Source organism: Indicator indicator (genome assembly GCF_027791375.1).
Source record: "Indicator indicator isolate 239-I01 chromosome W unlocalized genomic scaffold, UM_Iind_1.1 iindW_random_scaffold_66, whole genome shotgun sequence".
Taxonomy (NCBI): domain Eukaryota; kingdom Metazoa; phylum Chordata; class Aves; order Piciformes; family Indicatoridae; genus Indicator; species Indicator indicator.
Genome location: NW_026539065.1, coordinates 174,755 through 195,589, shown reverse-complemented (window position 1 = coordinate 195,589; position 20,835 = coordinate 174,755). Strand labels below are relative to the sequence as shown.

The 20,835-nt window shown below is 43.6% G+C and overlaps 1 protein-coding gene across 1 annotated transcript in view; it reads left to right on the top strand.

The window, feature by feature from the left end:
• LOC128979903 (ubiquitin-associated protein 1-like) overlaps positions 1-20,312 on the top strand; it is a gene marked incomplete at its 5' end in the record, with an annotated part of 44,702 nt that extends 24,390 nt beyond the window's left edge. Inside the window, 5 exons of the mRNA XM_054398301.1 lie at positions 7,655-8,584; positions 16,150-16,185; positions 16,591-16,788; positions 18,185-18,286; positions 20,172-20,312. Of these exons, the coding sequence (XP_054254276.1) occupies positions 7,655-8,584; positions 16,150-16,185; positions 16,591-16,788; positions 18,185-18,286; positions 20,172-20,312 (1,407 nt within the window). The remainder of the gene's footprint in view (positions 1-7,654; positions 8,585-16,149; positions 16,186-16,590; positions 16,789-18,184; positions 18,287-20,171) is intronic.
• Positions 20,313-20,835: the final 523 nt, after the last annotated feature.

Genomic DNA, 20,835 nt, shown 5'->3' with positions numbered 1-20,835 from the left:
TAGGCACCTGCCCATATTCTCCCACACACCCTGCCACTCATAATTATCCAGCCTTGGGGCACATCTCTCAGTGATATTCTTGGGAGAGTCCTGTATTGCTCTGAACAAAACCTGGCATGCCAGTAACCAGTGCAGCTCTAAGCCATTCCCCTAATGTGAGGCTCAGTACCACAACGATCTCATACAGGACCCCAGCACATCGGTTCAAGCTGCCCCCGGAAAGCAAATGCATCACCATAGCAAACACACCACAGTGTATAAAACTCTCTTAACAAGCCTCAAGCCTTAATTGAATCCTCTCATTACCTTGCTTCTTGGTATCTCAACCCTTTTTTCTCCTGCCAAAATCGACTAACTGTCTTAACTAAGCTGCTTTTCAAGCCCCACATTGGGTGCCAAATATGAACTGTCCTGGGTTAACACAGCCCGCTCTTACAAGCCCTCCTCTCTACATGCAAATGGAAGGGAAAGTAATACAGAAAAAAACCTCTGGGTTGAGATAAAGAGATGATAAAATGCATAATTACCTTAGCTTATTTGCAGAAAACCACAGCAAAATGCAGAAGCAGCAGCAGCAGCCAGCGACCTCCCCCACCACCAGACCTGCAGCCTGCCCAGCAGAAAAGACCCACACCCCAAACTCAGAAACTGAAAGCAGCAACCGGAACAGGAAGCCTCTCATGTTACAATCTGAGCTTCAAGCCCCATAATATTTTGCTCCAGCCTGTGGGAACCCAAGGGAGTAGTTAACGGAATGTTTAGCTGTCCTTCATGTCTATGCGGGCACCCGGGGGGTGATAAGTGATGGGACATCTTGTTGTACCTTGAAACCATGTGAGAAAAGATGGGTGTGTGTAGATAATGAAATGCTGTATCGCTGAAGTGGATGGAAAAAGCAGTTGGGGAAAAACATCTGTTAGAATCGGACAAAACAGTGAGTTCGATGATTGGTAGGCTGTGGGAAAGTGAAGTAAAGCATGTATAAACCTCTCAATAAATAGCTACTGGTTCCACAGTTCAGGGCCATTTTGGCCCACCTGCGGCCGTCGTCACCTCTCCACAACTGGTCTATCAGCTTGTATTTCGTCTCTCCATGTTGAGACTGGCAGGCTCTGGAATCAACATACCGCATGATACGTGCAGGTATAGCAACGCCAGCCAGCACTTTAATTTTGAAGCTGGCATCACAGCAGGGTGGTATTGAATATCATCAGAAGATTCAACTCAACCCATGGCACTCACAAAGATGTCTTTGCTTCGGCAGTCCATTTTTGCTAGTCCTTTAGGAGGGTTGCATCTCTGGATACATTTACAATATCTTTTCTTTGGTTCGGTGTTGTTCTTCTTCCAATTCGGGCCACCACTGGGTGACAAATGAAGGTACAAACCCCATTGCTGTATAGCAACGAGATTCCAGAAATGCAGAGAGCAAAGAATCTCAGAAGTCCTCCCAGAAGTCCTTTATTGCTGCATTGTAGAATCCCTAGCATTACAGAGGCTCAGAGGACCACTTACAGAAGTAGTCCTGGAATCCTTTAACAGAGAAAGCAGCTAACAGAAGTCCCAAGCATATCCCTCACAGCATCCCTACACCAAAGCCCTAGCCAGAAGTAGTAACTAACTAACAGAAGCAGAGGTCCCTAGCAGCCCTAACCCCCCAATCTGCAACAATTCAGGAGCCTCTTCTGTGTCCCATTTGTGTACTTCTAATTTCGAATTATTTTTAAAAGAAGTGTTTATCCATCAGTGCGTTCAAGAGGTATTAACAGGTATTGGAATTCCAATCAATGGTACCCCTTTCTTAGTGTTCTCGGGGAAGTGGGTGCATACCCAACTATTTGCATTGGTTTCTGTATCAATTCATAACAGACATTTTCTTTTCACGGGTTTCTTTCTAGATTTGGGTGGTGGGATTCCCTCTCCTGTGATAGTGCTTGATGGGATAATATCCATACGATTAAGAAGAATCCACTGAAAAGTTTGGGGGAGCTTCAGATTAAACAGGCAGCTTGCACAATATATGTTTACAGAACAATATAAATCCTATAATACTTGAAGTAACAATTGTCACACAGCTTTGACTACAAAGGATATCCTAATATGAAATAACAAGATTCCAGCTACAAATCATGAAGTCCGTCTGATCTTGCTCTTCAAGGGTCCTTCCGTAGTTGCCTCCCATTGACCTGTTGGGCTCTTCTTTGCTCTTGTATAATGTATCCACATCAGAATTCCAGCTACCTCCAAAGAATATGCTATAGTCCTTTCCATTTTGGTTGAAGGTGTTTCTGATTCAACGTTTTAATGTACACCCACTCCCCAGGTTCAAAAGGATGGACTTTGTGATCTATCCCTTAGGGATGTAGCTGACACAGCATATTTTCAAAGATCATTTAGAATTTTACCCAGTTCACAGAATCACAGAAATTTAGGGGTTGGAAGCGGCCTCAAAAGATCATCTAGTCCAACCCTCCCTGCCAGAGCAGGATCACCTATGCCAGACCTCACAGCAACTCATCCAGGCGGTTTTTGAATATCTCCAGAGAAGGAGACTCCACAGCCCCCCTGGGCAGCTCGTTCCAGCGTTCTGTCACCCTCAGAGTGAAAAAATTTTTCCTCATGTTTACATGGAACTTCCTATGCCTCAAGTTCTACCCATTGCCTTTGTTCTATCATTTGGCATCACTGAGAAGAGGATGACTCCATCCTTTTTGGCACTCACCCTTTACATATTTATAAACATGAACGACGTCACCCTTTAGTCTCCTCCTCTCCAAACTAAAGCGAGCTGGCTCCCTCAGTGTCTCCTTGTAAGGAAGATGCTCCACTCCCTTAATCATTTTTATGGCTCTGCGCTGGCCTCTTTCAAGCAGTTCCCTGTCCTTCTTGAACTGAGGGGCCCAGAACTCCTTTGTCAAGTGCTCCTTCAACTGATCGTTTGGAGATTGATAGACCAATGGCAACTGAGCAAAGTCTCAGGGACTTTTCCACTTCATAGGGATCTTAAGCTGCTCATTAGGAGAAGGATATTTCTGCTCACCAGCGCCCTTTTCCTCCGGCACCGACAGAGCAACTGGGCAGCTGGGGGCGGGCAGAAGGTGCCGGCATTCCCTCTACCGCTTTAGTTATCTCCCCCACACCCAACTCAATTCCCTTTTCTTTTAGCTCCGTTTTCAGTTCCTCCTTCTTTTTATCTTGCTCTCGCTTGGTGTCTTAGTGTTTCATTAAGTATTCGCCAGGTAGTAGCCATATCTACAACTTCTTTATCTCCTTTCATTACAGCATCCCATAAATGACTACCCAGCTTCTGCCATGCAGCAATACTAAGCGCAGTACTGCAGGAGGGCTCAAACCCTTGCTGCTTACCCCATAAAAGCAGCCTCCTTAGATCATAGCCACTAACTTTTACACCTCTACACTTCAGGAGCATTTTCCAGGTTCTGAGGACTAAGTCCTCTTCCTTTGTTAAATTCTGTCCCATTATGCTCCTGGTGGCTCACCTTAATAGGTGTCTAAGTACAGGTCCAGACCACGCAGATTCCCCTCTGCTTTCAGCTTCACCTGGCTCCGCCACCACCGCAGTCGCTAGCGGTTCATCCAAATCACGTCAGGGGTCACCAGATGTCGCTGTTGTGGTGGACAGAGTGACACGTACACGCTTGTAGTCATTAACAGAGTAGAGCATAGAACCTTTATTCTTATTAACAACACACATTTATATGTTTTCTATGCTATTGTGGCTACTTCTAATTGGTTAACAAGTTGTTTTTAATACTCATTGGTTATTGCTACATCACTATGGTAACAGCTATTCTTGTTAAATTACACATGGGATGATTCAAACCTCTTATCTTACAGTTTCCCAGGCACTCTTTGTTCTTGCAAACCACCTGCATCTCTGGAACCTCCCATATCTTTAGATACACAGTAATCTGCCCAAGGTCAAGTTCTTCTCTCCCAGGCAAGGAATCTGCGGATCCACTGCAGTGTCCCACAACTTTCTCCTGGTGGCTAAGACCCTTGTTAGTATGGCTGGGGAATGGAACATATCCTCCAACTGGGACAATATACCTTATTGAGCAGATCCATGGATTTGTCAGTTTTTCAACATCAGAGACGTCAGCCCACGGGGAGGAACAGAGATTAGCTGCACATTATCTTAGTAGAGCAGCCATGTCACCCACCATTGGTGTGGTGTTGTCTTTCCAGCTAAATAATGCTAATGTGTTGACATACAACAGTGGCTTACTCAGGACCCAGTTGCACCACATGGATCTAATGGTGTCCATGGGTCATCCAGGTCAGCAAAAATCAGCTTACTTCACTGCTATTTCTCTGAGATTCTTAACACCTTTCTCAATGAATGTCAACTTGCCTGGCAGTATATGACATCATCTCTAAAGGGATACCTGTTTCTTATGCTCAGCAAGAATAGCCTCTTGTGCAAGACCCCTGTCAATACCACTTCTCTAGCCATTGTTCCGAACTGCTTGGCTTTTCCCCTCTCTTAAGTCCAAACCATTGGCTCTATCATCCCAGCATCAAAGCAGCCAAGTAACAGGTTGCTCACCTTCATGACAACTGTATTCTTTACATATGTCTTGCAACTCACTTAGGGATAAAGATTGAGTGGTCACCTCCAATTCTTCTTCCTGTGATGTCCCTACAGGACCTCCTTTTTTGTTTATTTCTTCTTCTCTATAGGGTCAACTGATCCTGGCACTGATTGAGTCCCTACCTAGGTCATCTGCATCATGAATCACCAGGTGCTGAGTAGCTGCAGTGCTTCTCATGGGGGCTGAGATAGCTGCAGGACCCTTTACAGGGGTTGTGACAGCTACACGGTACCCACATCTATACCAATATTTTGCTCTAATCAAGACCAAGAACGGAAAGACATTCAAAAGGCCTATGTTAAGACCCAGTCCTCCCCGCACCAACCCTGGGAGGTTGGTGGGAGGGAGTGGGGGGGTGGGTTGGCCGTGCTAAGGTTCAAATAATTCCCTTGGAGTAAATAAAGGCGAAATGACGCCAAACAGCTAATGAACTGGGTTTATTAGATTGAATCAAAGCAGAGGGGAAAATGGGAGGGAAAGGCAGTGGGAAAAATACATATCAAAGAGAAGGTGTATCACTGTTTCCCTGGCCTGAAAATGGTGGCATTGTTGCAGGAGCAGTTGCAAGTTTCTTGGCAGCGGGGCACACAGGCAGCGAGCGGGACCAGGGCATGCAGAGTAGGCAGTGCAGAGCAGGTGGGGGGGGGGGGGGAGGGAGGGAGGGAGTGGAGTGGAGTGGAGCCTAGTGGCTTCTTCCAGCCCCTTGCTCCCTCCTACTTCCCTGGAAGTCCCTGTTTTCCCCTCACCTCCTGCTCGGCTGGCCTGGACATCGCCCCCAGACCGTGTGCACCCCTGCCCCTCAGTGGCGCTGTTTGAGCCAATGAAAACAACTTGGGGTCTCACAGCCTAACAATGTGATTATGGTGGTGGAAGCATCCCAGGAGTATGCTAAAATCTCTTTTCCCACTACAATTTCATCAAAATCATAAATCCTTGTAATTACAGAAGAATTTATAATACCATAAACTAATGGCAAAGACCCTAGCAGAGCTGCACCTCTAAGCCCATGCATAAAAGCAATAAACTGCACTAAACCAATAATCCACAGTGATAAAGCCACCCACAGCTTCAAACGCAACTCTAGAAATAAATATTGAAACAGACTGCCCAGAGAGGTTGTGGAGTCTCCTTCTCTAGACTTTCAATACCTGTTTGGATGCATTCTTATGTTACCTGCCCTAGGTGGTCCTGCTTTGGCAGGGGGTTGGACTCGATGATCTCCAGAGGTCCCTTCCAACCCCTACCATTCTATGATTCTATGATTCTGTCCCAGCAAAAGCAGGACAAATATATATATAATCGTGTGTGTATATATATATATATGCACACAAAACTATGATAGGTCTGCTCAAATAGCAAAGAGTGTGCAATGAGTAGTGCCTAGCACTTCTGCCAATGAGTTGTTTTTTAAAGTCACCTTCCTGATAATTTTGTTTATCACACCTCTTGGAGTCGTAGATCTAAGGGAAGGGAAAAGTGTTATACAGTTGAAACAACAGGTCTCCAGGATCTCAATGGAGCCTGCTGTAGGATAGAATATGATGCAACACATAGCGAGTCCCAGAAAAGACTTAATGGCTTGTTGCTCTTTAGAGCTAGGAATTTGTATGACCTAGCAGTCCCATGGCAAGAGCACTCCGTTTGGTTATGTGCAGGCAATGACATCTTATGATTTCTTGTTAGTTACAGGTAGCTTATATTCTGGATTTAGCTTGTAGACTGTTGTGTGAAGTGGGGGTAAATTTAGTAAGAGATGAATTCCCTTGTTCTCTAGCCAGTCCTCAGAGGTCAGAGGGGATAGGTGCAGCTGGACTTATCTCTTAATAGGGATGCCAATTAGGGTGACTTGCTGAAGGTCTGACACCAGACACACTAACAGGCCAGTTATGCTGTAGGTTTGGTTGCATTTCAGCAGTCAGCTATGCAAATAACATGGTTTATTTACACTTGCAACACATATACAGTTCCTTTAAGGTTGCTGGTGATAGGAACTTAACTGCATACATCACTATACAGCTTTAAGAAAATACAATTGCAATTACATGTTACCTAGGACAAAATACACTTGGTAACACCAAGATTGCAGTTTACCAAAAGAAAGGGTATCCCTTCTTGGCAGGGCAAGGAAGACAAAACCCATCTATGTGTCCCCAGGGCTTTATTGTTGAATTCTTATCCACACAGCTGTGTTCTCTGAACATTTTGTGGTTATTTCAAGAGTATTTGAGGCTGTTCATTCTTCATAAGATATTAAACCTTTAAGTAGATTTAGTTTGTTTAGAATTTTGTCCTCTCAACCAGATCACTACAGTGACTAGTAAACTGGTGGTGAGTAGTTTACAAATGTCTTCCTGTTCTAACCTGGCCCTGATGGAGCTGACGTTAAATGAGAAAAGCTTGTGGGATCCCGTCATGCCAATAACTGCAGCAATATCTGCTACTGCAGGTAGTTGTCATCATTGGTGTAGCCAGTATATCCTCATTGGCTGGTGAGCCATTGGCACTGTGGTAAGAATACCAATACCTCTTAAACTACTGGATGTAAAACTCTAATATCAATTCCCTTTGGAATCTTTTAGGCATATTGGTCTTTAGATGCAAAAATACTCTGCTGTAGTCTTGAATGATTTGTGGACAGGAGGTAGATCAGTGGTGCCAGATCTGGGTATGATTGTCCATCTAGTAACACATTAGACTTCCCTTGCTACATCCATTGTCTCAGGGGGAGAGGGTGGAAGGGCTGTGAAACTGATCTTGGGATGATCAGTACCTCTAAAGCAAAACTAAATGTAGTAAGGAGGCAAAATATTATATTCTAATCCAGTATAGTAGACAGGTTTTGCTGCTAGAGGCAAAACAAACTACTTCTGGCATCTTCCATTTTTGCTAGTCTTTAGCTTACAAGAGATGCTGGGAAAAGTTGATGCCTCTCCATGGAAATTCATGTAGCTTTTATTCTATGTTACTTATGTTGCTGTTAGAAGTAGTGGATATGATCCTTATAATTTATATTTTTTTTTCCTCTCCACCCTGATCAGTATGACTTCTCATTGGAAAAAAAAACGATCGAGTGGGCTGAAGATATCAAAAAAATTGAAGCTGCCCAGAGAGAAGCTGAATACAAGGCAGAAGAAGCACTATTGAACTCAAAAGCAGCTCCAGGTGTCAGCAACAAAATGAGATTCTCAGAAGGATCTTGCCCTGAGGCCATGCCTCCTCCCATTAACCCCATCCTCGCTAGCCTGCAGCACAACAATATTCTTACTCCAATGCCAGCCAACAGCAGCTCTCTGAAGCAAAAGGTTCTCAGTCCACCTTGTCCAAAAGCAGACTTCAACCCAGCTGATTTTGAATGTGAAGAAGACCCATTTGACAAGCTGGAATTAAAAACTATCAATGATAAGGAGGAATTAAAAAATATTCTTGAAATTCATGTTGGTACTACTGAGCCAGTTGTTGCCCAGCTGTCAGATAATACTTTGCCCAAAGGAGGATCTGAGTCTGTGTTACAAGATGAGAAAGTTCTGGCATCCATAGAAAGGGGCGCATTGGACTTCAAACCCCTTCATAAACCCAATGGCTTTATCACTTTACCACAGTTGGGAAATTGTGAAAAGATGTCCTTGTCTTCCAAAGTGTCCCTGTCACCTATCACTTCAGTGAGCAATATCAAATCCTTGTCCTTTCCTAAACTTGACTCTGATGAGAGCGATCAAAAATCATCAAAGTTCACAAGCACTTTCCACAGCACTACCTGTCTCCACAATGGCACTTTTCTCAGCTCTTTGCAGACCTGTGCTCCAAGTAAATCTAGTGAACTGAATGGACACCATATGGTTGGTCTTTCTGCTGTAAATGAAGACAGTGACATGGAGGCATCAATGTTATCCTCTTCATCCAGGCTACCTTCCTTGGCTGTATCAACAGTTTGTACAGAAGAAGAATCATCTCAAAACACAGCAACTATGGTAAACATGCACTGGATTAGAATTGGGATTGCTGGGGAGATGTGGAGGTCTGGAAGCAAATGTTGCTTCTAAAACATCCTATGGTTTTAGGTTCATTTAATGGGAGTGGTGTATAGATCATGAGTTGTAGTTCCTCTTCATTTATGTAGCAAATCGATCAATTGGATCTTCATGCTAACAGTTCTAAATCTCAGATTATTACTCTGCAGATTTCTCCCAAATCTGGTATTTTTAGAACAATTTTGGTGGATTTTTTTCAGCTTTTCAACTCTTGTTCATAGTTGTACACCTTTGAGCTAAGCGTATGAGATATCTTCTTTGTACAGTCCTGCATTTTGCCTTATCCAACTGTGATATATAAGATTCTGAACTGCTCTTAGGTTTTGAGTTAAATCTCTGCTAGATTTGTTCCTCAGCTTGCTTATTTATTTGCTGGAAATAATGGAAAACACAGGCTTTTCAAGGAATATAAGCAATAACATTAAAAAAAACATACATGCTGTGTCATTAGAGGAAAAAAAAGTCCTTGCAGTTGACCTGTAGTGAAAGAATTATCTGTTTGTTTTCAAGTTTTTATCTACCCAAGATCTTTTTAAAATCTAACCTTTAAAAGGATGAAAATGATGGTGGTCTGAAGGGAAGGATTGCTTTGTGGATACCAGCCTTGAGTATCATCTCGAATCACTAATGTTACAGTTGGTTGCTGTATAGCTTGGAGACAGGAGTTTGATGCTTCATTTCCTCAAACTTGTAGAAAGCTCTAAAATTACTTTGGGGACACTTCACACCAGCTGTTGTCTTCATCTCTTTGTGAATAAGAACAGAGATTTGAGTAAGTTTGTGGACTTTTTTTTCCAAAGACCCTAAGAGCTGGACACCAATACTCATGAAACCAAGTGAAAACTGTGTAGTCAAATCCTCTATCTGACTCTAAAATAATCTGTCTGCTTCTGTACAATATAAGTAGTACTTCAGCAGTTCTGTGTTCTTACTGGTGTACTATAGGGTTTTGTGTGACACTATGTGCCCTGAAACAAGTGACACTTCTGGTCTTTCAGGTGGGTAGTGATGATGCAGCAATGAGAGGCTCACAATCAATTAAAAGATACTTCAGGGCCTTGGGGCAACTGGTAAAGGGATCAGGAGCTCAAGTTGTGTTCTCCTCCATCCCTCTGACATCAGCAATAGACAAGGGAATATATAGGAAGAGCCAACAGGTCAGTTCATGGCTCTGGGACTGTTGTCATTGACAGGGGCTTTGACGTGCGGAAAAGGACTCTATAACTCGAAAGTTATAAAGTAGGTATGTTCATTGCGCAAGATGCACGGGGGAATCCTTCCTCCAAAGCGTGCATACCCAAGGGAGCAAGCCATCCCGGATTTATACACTGAAAGCATGCATATTCATCAAACGCCTATACATTCTTATCACTGAAACCTGGCTATTCCCGCTTCGTATGCTAATTGGCTTATCAGTCCTCTGCGCCTGCATAGTTCTCCGAAATTGTGGGCAGGGGTCCTCAAAATGTGGGAGGTGGTCTTCGGGAGGAAGGCCGTGGGTCTTCATCACAATGTCCTTTTCACCTCTTGCCTGGAATTTTGATGATCGTGCAGTTCTGCAACATCCTTATTGACTTAAGCCTACGTATATCCTTGGTGGTCATCTGCCTTTTCTCATCGGGGGGTTTGCTGACGGATTTATGATGGGTGCCAGTCAGTGTTTCTTTTCCTAGATGACATTATAATGCCTTGCTCTTGCCTTGTTCTTTAGATAACCTTGGAATGCTTTCGTGCTGTTACATTCGAGTGTACAGTGTACCCTTTTTTAGTGATTAAAGACCAGCTTCTTCCCTTGCTAGTCATCTATTTCTATATGACTTCATAATTATCTATTTTGTTTCTATGTTCCCGGCATAGGTATACAATTGATCATAATGTTCTATTCTATGTTCTTTTCTATTTCTTCATATCCCCATATCAGTTTGGATTTTACGATCACGGCTCAGTTTACAGGGCACCAGAGTTGCAAGCAACTAATGGGATGGACCTGTCCCAGAGGGGGAAAAGGATTCTGGGGCAGGAGTTGGCAGGGCTCATTAATAGGGCTTTAAACTAGATTTAAAGGGGGGAGGGGTTATTAATCTCATGCTGGCCTGTGACAAACAGTAGGGCAGCTCACCAGAGGCATGGAATACTAGTAAGGGCTCTAAACTTGTTGCCCTGAGGCAAGCCAGGGACAAAGCACTGGGACACCCCAAGGGAATCAAGGGGGATTTGCACAAGAGGACAACACAACCATCCCAGCTGAAATGCCTCTATGCAAATGCACAGAGCTTGGGCAATAAACAGGATGAATTAAGGGCCACTGTGCTTCTGGAAAGCCATGACATAATGGCTATTATTGAAACTTGGTGGGATGATTCCCATGACTGGAATGTAGGGATAGACAGGTACAAGCTCTTTAGGATGGACAGGCAGGGTAGGAGGGGAGGAGGTATTGCCCTCTACATCAGTGACCAGCTGGAATCGGTGGAGCTCCACCTGGGGAAAGGATGAAGAGCTGGTTGAGAGCATATGGGTTAAGATTAAAGGGAACACAGGGGAAGGAGATGTTACAGTAGGGGTCTGCTACAGGCCACCCGACCAGCAGAACCAAATACATGAGGCCCTCCAGAGGCAAATAGAAGTGGCTTCACATTCACAAGCCCTGGTCCTCATGGGGGATTTCAACCACCCTGACATCTGCTGGAGGGACAACACAGCAAGGCACCAGCAATCCAGGATGTTCCTGGATTGCATAGATGACAACTTCCTCCTCCAAATGGTAGAGGAACCACCAAGAAAAGGTGCTATGCTGGACCTTGTTCTCACCAATAGAGAAGGGCTGGTGACCAATGTGAGGCTCAGAGACAGCCTTGGCTGCAGTGACCATGAAGCGATAGAATTTAAGATCCTCAGGGCAACTAGGAGGACATATTCCAAGCTTACAGCCCAGGACTTTAGGCATGCAGACTTTGATCACTTCAGGGATCTGCTGGCCAAAGTACTGCGGGACAAAATCCTAGAGGGAAGAGGGGCCCAGGACAGCTGGTCAGTATTGAAGGATCACCTTCTCCATGTCCAGGAGCAAAATATACTGACAAAGATGAAGGCAGGAAAGAATGCTAGGAGACATGCCTGGATGAGCAAGGAGCTGCTGGACACACTATCACTTAAAAGGAAGCTCTACAAGGAGTGGAGGAAAGAACAGCTAGAATGGCGGCTATATAAGGAAGCTGCCCGAGCAGCAAGAGACCTGGTTAGGAAAGCTAAAGCTCAGTTAGAATTAAATCTAGCCAGGGAGATCAAGGGGAACAGTAAAAATTTCTATAGGTATATTAATGGTAAGAAGATAACTGGGGAAGGTGTGGCCCCCCTCAGAAAGGAAACAGGGGAGCTGGTGACAAGTGACATGGAGAAGGCTGAGGTTCTCAATGACTTCTTTAACTCTGTCTTCACTGGCAAGGCCTCCAGACACACTTCCAGAGTCATGGAAATTAATGGCAAAGGCTGGAAGAAAGAACTGCCCATTTTGAGTGAAGATCAGGTTCATGACCACCTTAAAGTGTTCGAGTCCATGGGACCCGACAGGCTACATCGATGAGTACTGAGGGAACTGGTGGATGAGTTTGCTAAACTGCTCTCTATTATATTCCAAAAGTCATGGCAGTCCAGGGAGGTCCCCACTGACTGGAAAAGGGGAAACGTAAGCCCATTTTCAAAAAGGGAAAGAAGGAAGAACCAGGGAACTATAGGCCAGTCAGTTTCACCTCTGTGCCCAGTAAAATCATGGAACAGATCCTCCTGGAGGCACTGCTGAGACAGAAGAATAACGAAGAGGTGATTTGGTACAATCAGCATGGCTTCACCAAGGGCAAATCCTGCCTGACAGAACTGATGGCCTTCTATGACAAGGTCATAACATCAATAGATGAGGGACGAGCAACTGATGTCATTTACCTGGACCTGAGCAAAGCCTTCAATGCTGTCCAGCATGACATCTTGATCTCCAAGCTGGTAAATATGGGTTTGATGAATGGACCACTTGATGGATAAAGAAGCAGATTGACAGCCGCACTCCACTCTGATGAGACCCCACCTGGAGTACTGCATGCAGTTCTGGAGCCCCTATTACAGGAAAGATATGGACGTGCTGGAATGTGTCCAGAGAAGGGCCACAAGGATGATCAGAGGGCTGGAGCGCCTCTCCTATGGAGACAGACTGAGAGAGTTGGGGTTATTCAGTCTGGAGAAGAGAAGGCTCTGAGGAGACCTTATTGTGGCGTTCCAGTATCTTAAGGGGGCCCACAAGAAAGCTGGTGAGGGACTTTTTAGGGTGTCAGGTAGTGATAGGACTAGGGGGAATGGAGCAAAACTAGAAGTGGATAAATTCAGATTGGATGTTAGTAAAAAGTTCTTCCCCATGAGGGTGGTGGGACACTGGAACAGGTTGCCCAGGGAGGTGGTGTAAGCCCCATCCCTGGACATTTTTATGGCCAGGTTGGATGTGGCTCTGAGCAACCTGATCTAGTATGAAGTGTCCCTGCCCATGGCAGGAGGGTTGGAACTGGATGATCTTTGAGTTCCCTTCCAACCCTGACAATTCTGTGGTTCTGTGACACTGCTTCTCTCCTGTTGTTCTTACTCTTCTTTTCAGGCTTGGGTAAATGCATTATTAATTTCGAAATACAGTATTCTGGCAGCATATTCATCAGAGCACAGCAGAACAGCTCTTTATTGATCACTAGAACAAATTTAATGTAGTAAACTTTGGTAGAAGCTGAAATGTGCTCAGCAACTGCTTGCTGCTGTAGATCACAGGTTTGAAAGGCAATTGTATGATTGTATGTATCTCAGAGGTGAAACCTCGAAGTATAACACATGACATCTGTAGGGATTAAGATGAAAAATCACAGCTAGATGGATAAGCATTCAGGTGGCCAAATTTTCACTCTATTCAAATCTCTATGCTGGATTAAAACTTATTTTTATAAGTTGTATTTATATTTATTAAAACTTATAAGGCTAAGAGGGTATGTATATTCTTGAGAATTCTGTAAAGGAAGGTGCAAACTGATAAACAAGCAAAAAATAGTCTTACTAGGAGAAGTAATAAAGATCTTCATTGGAAACTATTACTGCTTTGGAAGTAGCAAACCAAGAAATAGGTATGCCAACAGAATTAGTTCTTTTTGTTTCATTTCCAAGACTTCAGAATATACTTGGTTTATATTTCTATAATATGGTCCCATTGGCTGGAAAATGACAGCTGAGCTGCAAGACACTGAAGTAAATGTAACAAAAATCCTCAGAGTATGAAAATGATAGAAGGAAGTCACAGTCATCTCTATGGCTGGGGGCAGAAGGGTCATGCATCCCTTTTCTTCAAGGTTACACAGGATTAAGCCTGTCCTCAGGACAATTATATGTCTCGATGTATTCCACAGTGATTTTATATATAATTTTTTTTCTCACAAGACTAGAAATTGTAGCTTGGGATTTGGATATATCACCGGAATTTATGCTTTACCAGCAAATTGGATCTTGGGGGTTTTGGATTGAAATAAACTTGCAATTTCTTTGAGGCTGCACTGATTCAGTCCTAGGTGGTCCCCTCTCTTCTGAGTTTTTTGGGCTTTTTTTGAAGCTCACTTTTGCTTTTTTGCAGCATTAGCAGAGGGAGAAATTAGGAGTGAAGACAACGGGTTGGAATTAAACAAAGATAATCAGAAACCTGATTAGTATGATGCATTTTATGTAGAGAAATCTCTGGTTACTGGAGGATGGGGCACTCCTGGTGAACCATTCAATATATATACCACTGCAGTAGCATAATTTGTTCAGGCACACCAGCTGCAGGCAGGGATCCTGGCCTGTGTATGAAGTCTCTAGAAGTAGGCACAGTAGAAAAGCACAACTAAAAGCACTTCACGTTTGCTTCCTGAAGGGCACTGAAATGCAAATTTGCTATCTAAGGGAGTGCAACTGCTGAGTGACCGGTGCTGGCTTTGTCCCTTGCAATTCCTTTTGGTGTTTCCTGCCTCTTCTGGGAGTCACTGACCACAAGCACGAGTTGTCAAGCTCAGATTAAGGAGGAGGAATTGGTTTTCCTGGACTCTTGAATCTCTGGTATCAGAAGCAGGTTTTGTTTTCCTGGCTGCAGCATCAATATCAAAGCATCATCTTTCAATTTGATAACCAGCTGATTTCAAGACTACTCCAGACCTCCATTTTAGAGTATCCAGTATTCTAGTGCTTTTTGCTCTGGCAAAAGTACCTGGAGGAAAGGAGTGTGTGAAGAGCTTCAAACCTCTCTACCACCATGGGGAGAGGTTCTTGGGTAAACCAGTCCATCAGACTGAACATGATATCTTGGTCTTTGTTTCCTAGAAGATAAATTCTTACCCTTGAGATGAAAATTGACAGAAATGCAGAACAAAGCCTCCCCCCCCCCAATGGAATTTGCCAAAATCATAATATATATTCTCCATTTTTTTCCTATAAATGAGTTTTTGTTGTTGTGCTTTTTTGGTTTGTTTTTGGTTTGTGTGGGATTTTTTTTTTTGGTTGGTTGCTTGGGTTGGGTTTTTTTTTGGCAGGGGGAGGATTTGGAGTGGTTTATTTTGGAAGGTATTTTTTAGTTTGGGCCCAAAGAGGGCTTTTCTGAAAGAAGTAGACAAGCTTTCAAGCAATATATATTTGCTTTAAAAGGTATTAAGGAAAGTCAGTAAATAGAGGCTCTTGGTCCAAAGTAATTCCTTGCAGTTTTTTCTAATTTGATTTAAAATGCAGTAAGACTTTTAATTGGATTAATTGAAATGTGCAGATTTGACAGGGCAAAATTCTGACTTTGCACTCCTGTTATCCTTGGGCTAAGTAATATAAAGCGGTGAGTTAGTTCTGCCTTCTGACAGCCTGGTTCTGCAGAAATGGAATGAATGTACAGTGGGGAACATTACCCAGCCTTGTTGGAGTATTAGGAATGGGATCGGGCATCGGTAGAAAAATCATGTGCTCTTTTTAGCCAGTACTATACTGCTCATATATGGTGTATGAAATGCAGTGCTTTGAGAGTAGAAAAAGGGCATATGTTTCTTCTTATGGTCAAAAATATCAAGGAAAGTCTCTAGGCAATGACTTTAAAATTTTCATTGTCATTCAGGCAGCATAGCACTGGGTCAAGAGCTGAACAGGAGACAATGTGTTACACTGAGCCATATGAACATGTACCAGAGTGACAGAATAAAAAAGCTTACAATTATTATGAAGGGGTCAATCCTTCTCAGAGTATAATCCGGTTTTGTAGAGTGCTGAGAGAAGAAATGATCCTTATGATGGCTATTCAATAACACACAACTGCATTACATCTGCATCTCATGTGGAAGTCTGATCAGACCACAAGTCTCCCTAGTATGGTAGACTTATTCTCAGATCTCTCCCATAAAACCCTTCTTCCCCAGCTGTAGCAAATTCTGCTCCCTGGTGCATAATGTTTATAGTGATTTTATCTGTGTGTTGTCCAACAGGTACACCCAGACTACAAGAAAACAGAAATCCCTGTGGTAAGTTCCCAAATACCTCTGTGCTTGCACTGGATCATGTTTCTGAAAACCTCCAGAAGTAGTGTTCTTTGAGTACAGAAAATTATAGGCAACAAGTAAACTAGGGGTGAAGGAAGCAATCTCCATGCTTCCTCTGAGATACAGGGTTTGACTATATCATAAGGTTTGATACTGAAAGTTTTTCTTCCAACAGTAGGACAGGGTATATTTCAAAGAACCTGGGTTGTTGATTGTTTTGAGGGTAAAAAGAGTATGGTGGGAGTATGTGTGAATAACTTCCCAAGGGCAGTCTAGAAAGCCTCTCAGATTAATTACATGGGGTATCCTGGTTCTGTACTAGCCAGAAACAGGATGTGAGGATGCAGAAGATGACCATCATTTCAGCCTCTGGGTTTTCCCCTTTAGGTAACGCACCAAAATTTCTCAGTGTCTAAAGTTCCCAATAACACCAGTCACACAAAGCAGTCTAGTGGCCCCACTCCTGAACTACAGCATGTCCTCTCTGATAGTGAGAGGCAGTGCATAGAGATGGTCGTCAACATGGGATACTCACCTGAAAATGTCCTTAAAGCCATGAAGAAGAAGGGACACAACATAGACCAGGTAAGAGCTTGTGCAATGGGGAAGAAAAACCCTTCACTGGATGCTAATTCTGCTAAAAAACACCTTGGGTCTGAAAAATGAATAGGGGGAATACTTTTATTCTAACAAGGAATTGCAGCCTGTAGTTGCTGTGATATTAAGTGCCAGAGAAGTTGTCACTTGGCAGTAAAGGTTCCTAAAACCAAAGAGTGACTGTGCACATTTCTGGTGAGTCAGTCACACCTGTGGGTGCTGGGTTGGAGATGTGCTGAGCTTGGGATGGGGCCTAAGCTCCACAAAACCATCTGAAGGAAGCTTAGCATAGCTCTATGCCATGTGACAGAAAAATAGCCAACTTCCCTTGTTCTGAGCACGGGTTACAATGCTGTCATCTCCTTGTAGAGAGAGATTGATTCCCACATGCTTATCTCAGAATCACAGAATGAAAGGGATTGGAAGGGAGATCATCTAGTCCAACCCCCCCCCCGCCAGAGCAGGTTCACCCAGAGCAGGTTGCACGGGATGGCATCCAGGCCTCAAATGCTTGCTAAAACCAGCTCATATAGCATAAAGCGCTGCAGGGTGAAGCATGGCTCTGGGTCTTGCATCCACTTCAAACCAACATTTTAAAGTGGGGATTGTGTGACCAAACTTTCTGTGCTGAACCTAGACAGGCTGTGTGATGTGCAGAGCATCACCTGGCAGGACTGCACCTGTTGCCTGAGGAGGAGTGCCCCAGTGACTTCTACTTGTGGAACTGATCTGTTTGTCTACTTCCTATGCATTGAGAGCAATTTAAGATATGCACTGGAGCGAACTGTAGTATCAAATGGAAAAAATGCCCCTGTGTTTGCAGGCTGTATTCTTTCATGTACCTATCTGACCTTTCACCATACCTCTCAAATCTGAGGATGGATAAGAAATTTGACAGCAATTTCTGGGCATGTGAGCTGGGATTTGCAGCTTACTCACCAGTATGCTGAGTTGATCTTAAAAGGCTGACTGCTGACAGCTCTTGCAGCTGTTTGAGAGGAAGTGAAAAGCTGACACATCTTTACTGCTGGACCTACAGCATTTTTAAAATGTGTAGTATAAAAAGCACAGGTAAACTTCTGCCTTCTGCTCAGTGATCAGTCACAGAAGGCTAAAGACAGACTTCTGAGACTGTTTTGACTAGAGTGGAAGATGACATTAAGAGCTGATGGGAGAGCACAGGAGGATAGGACTTGTTTGTTTTCTTTGAATGAGCTCTTGCATAAAGAGCATCTCAGCTCTACTAGAAAGGACTTTATCTCAGTCCCCGGTGAAGCCTGAGGTAGAGTTGTGCTTGACCCCTCTGCATGTACAGATGTGGTATTCAACTACATGCTGCAAATGCCAGTCTGCAAACTTAGTTTCTTTTCTTCATTCCCCACAGATTTTGGATTACCTGTTTGCACATGGACAGCTTTGTGAGAAGGGCTTTGATCCTCTTCTTGTTGAAGCAGCTTTGGAAATGCACCAGTGTTCAGAGGCCAAGGTGAGGGTGCAATGTGTGAAGGAATAGAGAGAATGCACCATGATGGGGAATTTCAGCAGCAGTTCCTCTGGCTGATGTAATTCTGTCTTTCATGGTAATGCTGCCTTGTTAAACATAAAAATTTTTCTGAGTTGCTTTATCACTCTCACTTGCATGTATTTTATGGGGACAGGATTTTTTTAAAGACCCTGCTTATTCTGGTTGTAATATTTTGAACTCAAGTTTTGTTGGTGGTGAGGCACAGAGACAGTTAATTTCAGAAGCAGAAAAGCTGCTGAATTTTCTCCTTTGTACAAACACATCTGCCTAGCTGCTCAGCAAATTGGGTTATTTCTCTCTCTGAAAGAAACAGGAAAAGGATTTTTGGGGTCTAGTGCATTGTCTGTCTCCTTTACCAGCACCAAAGGTACAGAGGCAGGAGCAGGTAGTCAGGGTATAGTACAGCAGGATCTTTTAAAGTTTGCAAGCCTGTTGTGTGCCAAGTTATTATATGAAATCTTTAGAGGTGCAACCCAACCCCCTCATATATATACCTTCCTGCCTTTCTTGGACTTAGTGATGAGCTTGCAAACAGTGTGAAGATGGGAGAAGTGAATGAGTTCAGGAAATGCATTTGCTACTGGCTTAAACCTAAAACTGGAAATGGCTAATCTCCTGATTGTCCACTTCAACCTGATCTTTTTTTTTGGTGTCGTCCATGTCCCATACCCTATCATGCACCCACCCCCCCCACCCCCAAAGTGGGATGGAGGCCTAAATGGCAGAGGGTTCATTAAAAGTATGATCAGTGGATTCATTTCTTATTACTTCAGTTCTCCAAAGCTCGAGAAAGATTTGTGGTTGATGTTGGCAGAATTGGACACAATGTGTCCAACAGGATTTGTGCTAACCCCCCAAATTTGCCCTAGATATGAAGAGCCATTTGATAGCAAGGGCTACTGTAGTGTTCCCAAAGTCAAAGTAGCTTTAAAAAAAATTAGATTCAATAGTAGCTGCTAAATGAAGGATCAGGGTGACATTATTCAGAGCAGGTTCACCCAGAGCAGGTTGCACAGGATGGCATCCAGGCCTCAAATGCTTGCTAAAACCAGCTCATATAGCATAAAGCGCTGCAGGGTGAAGCATGGCTCTGGGTCTTGCATCCACTTCAAACCAACATTTTAAAGTGGGGAGGGTGTGACCAAACTTTCTGTGCTGAACCTAGACAGGCTGTGTGATGTGCAGAGCATCACCTGGCAGGACTGCACCTGTTGCCTGAGGAGGAGTGCCCCAGTGACTTCTACTTGTGGAACTGATCTGTTTGTCTACTTCCTATGCATTGAGAGCAATTTAAGATATGCACTGGAGTGAACTGTAGTATCAAATGGAAAAAATGCCCCTGTGTTTGCAGGCTGTATTCTTTCATGTACCTATCTGACCTTTCACCATACCTCTCAAATCTGAGGATGGATAAGAAATTTGACAGCAATTTCTGGGCATGTGAGCTGGGATTTGCAGCTTACTCACCAGTATGCTGAGTTGATCTTAAAAGGCTGACTGCTGACATTATTCAGAGTCTGAATTAGGCCAGGCTGATAAATTTCCTACTGGGAGAGACATCCCCACAGACTGAGCTTTGGTGCCCTTGTTGGAGACAATTTTGTAAATTCAAGGCTGCAAACAAAGAGGACTGAAGGTGAGGCTCTGAGGGCTACTTGCACCCAGCGTTCTGCTAGCTCTCATGTGAGTGTATTTTCTCCAAACAGAGCTGGGATGGACTGTACTTGTAGGAGTAGGAAACCACCCTATTGGATGTCCAGTCTCTGAAAACTGGTTTTGTGCTAAACCTTCACCAAGAACTGATCCTCTTTTCTCTTACAAATAATGGACTGTGTGTGTCTTTCAGATCACAGAACTCCTACAACTAATGAGTCAATTTAAAGAAATGGGCTTTGAACTAAAAGACATTAAGGAGGTCTTATTATTGCATAACAATGACCAACACAATGCTTTGGAAGAGCTAATGGCCCGTGCAGGAGCCAGCTGAAATACATTCCTGGATTCTCGGTGTGCAACAGAGCAGGACCAGCCCTGCCACATTCACATCCAATGTGACTTGCTCTCTGCAAGGAGTCGTCCAGCTTTTTGCATACAAGGGAGAGTGACTGAGCAAGCCCACCTACATGCATCACTAGCATTTCTCTTTCCACTGAGAGCCAACTTTCTGTCTTAAATTAATTTTTTTAAGTGTCCTTTCCCAAGTTTCCTTTTCCCATCTTGGCCACAGAGAGTTTAGACTGCCCAACCTCTGCTGGAAATGTACATACCTAGAGACAGGGAGTGTTTTTTTCCCCCTTCACTGTTGCACTGGAGTTGGACAGAAGAAAATTGAGTGGGTTCTGAAACTAGGATTTCTTGAAGCTTCTTTCATGGTGTCTGCTTGTACTGAATTACTTGACTGTGTCATAGTCCAGATTAATTGGTTACATTTGATCTTTAGTGCAACGGAATTTTATTTTTTGTTTGAAAGTCTGTAACTTAGTAAAACACTGGTTCAGAAACTGTTGCTA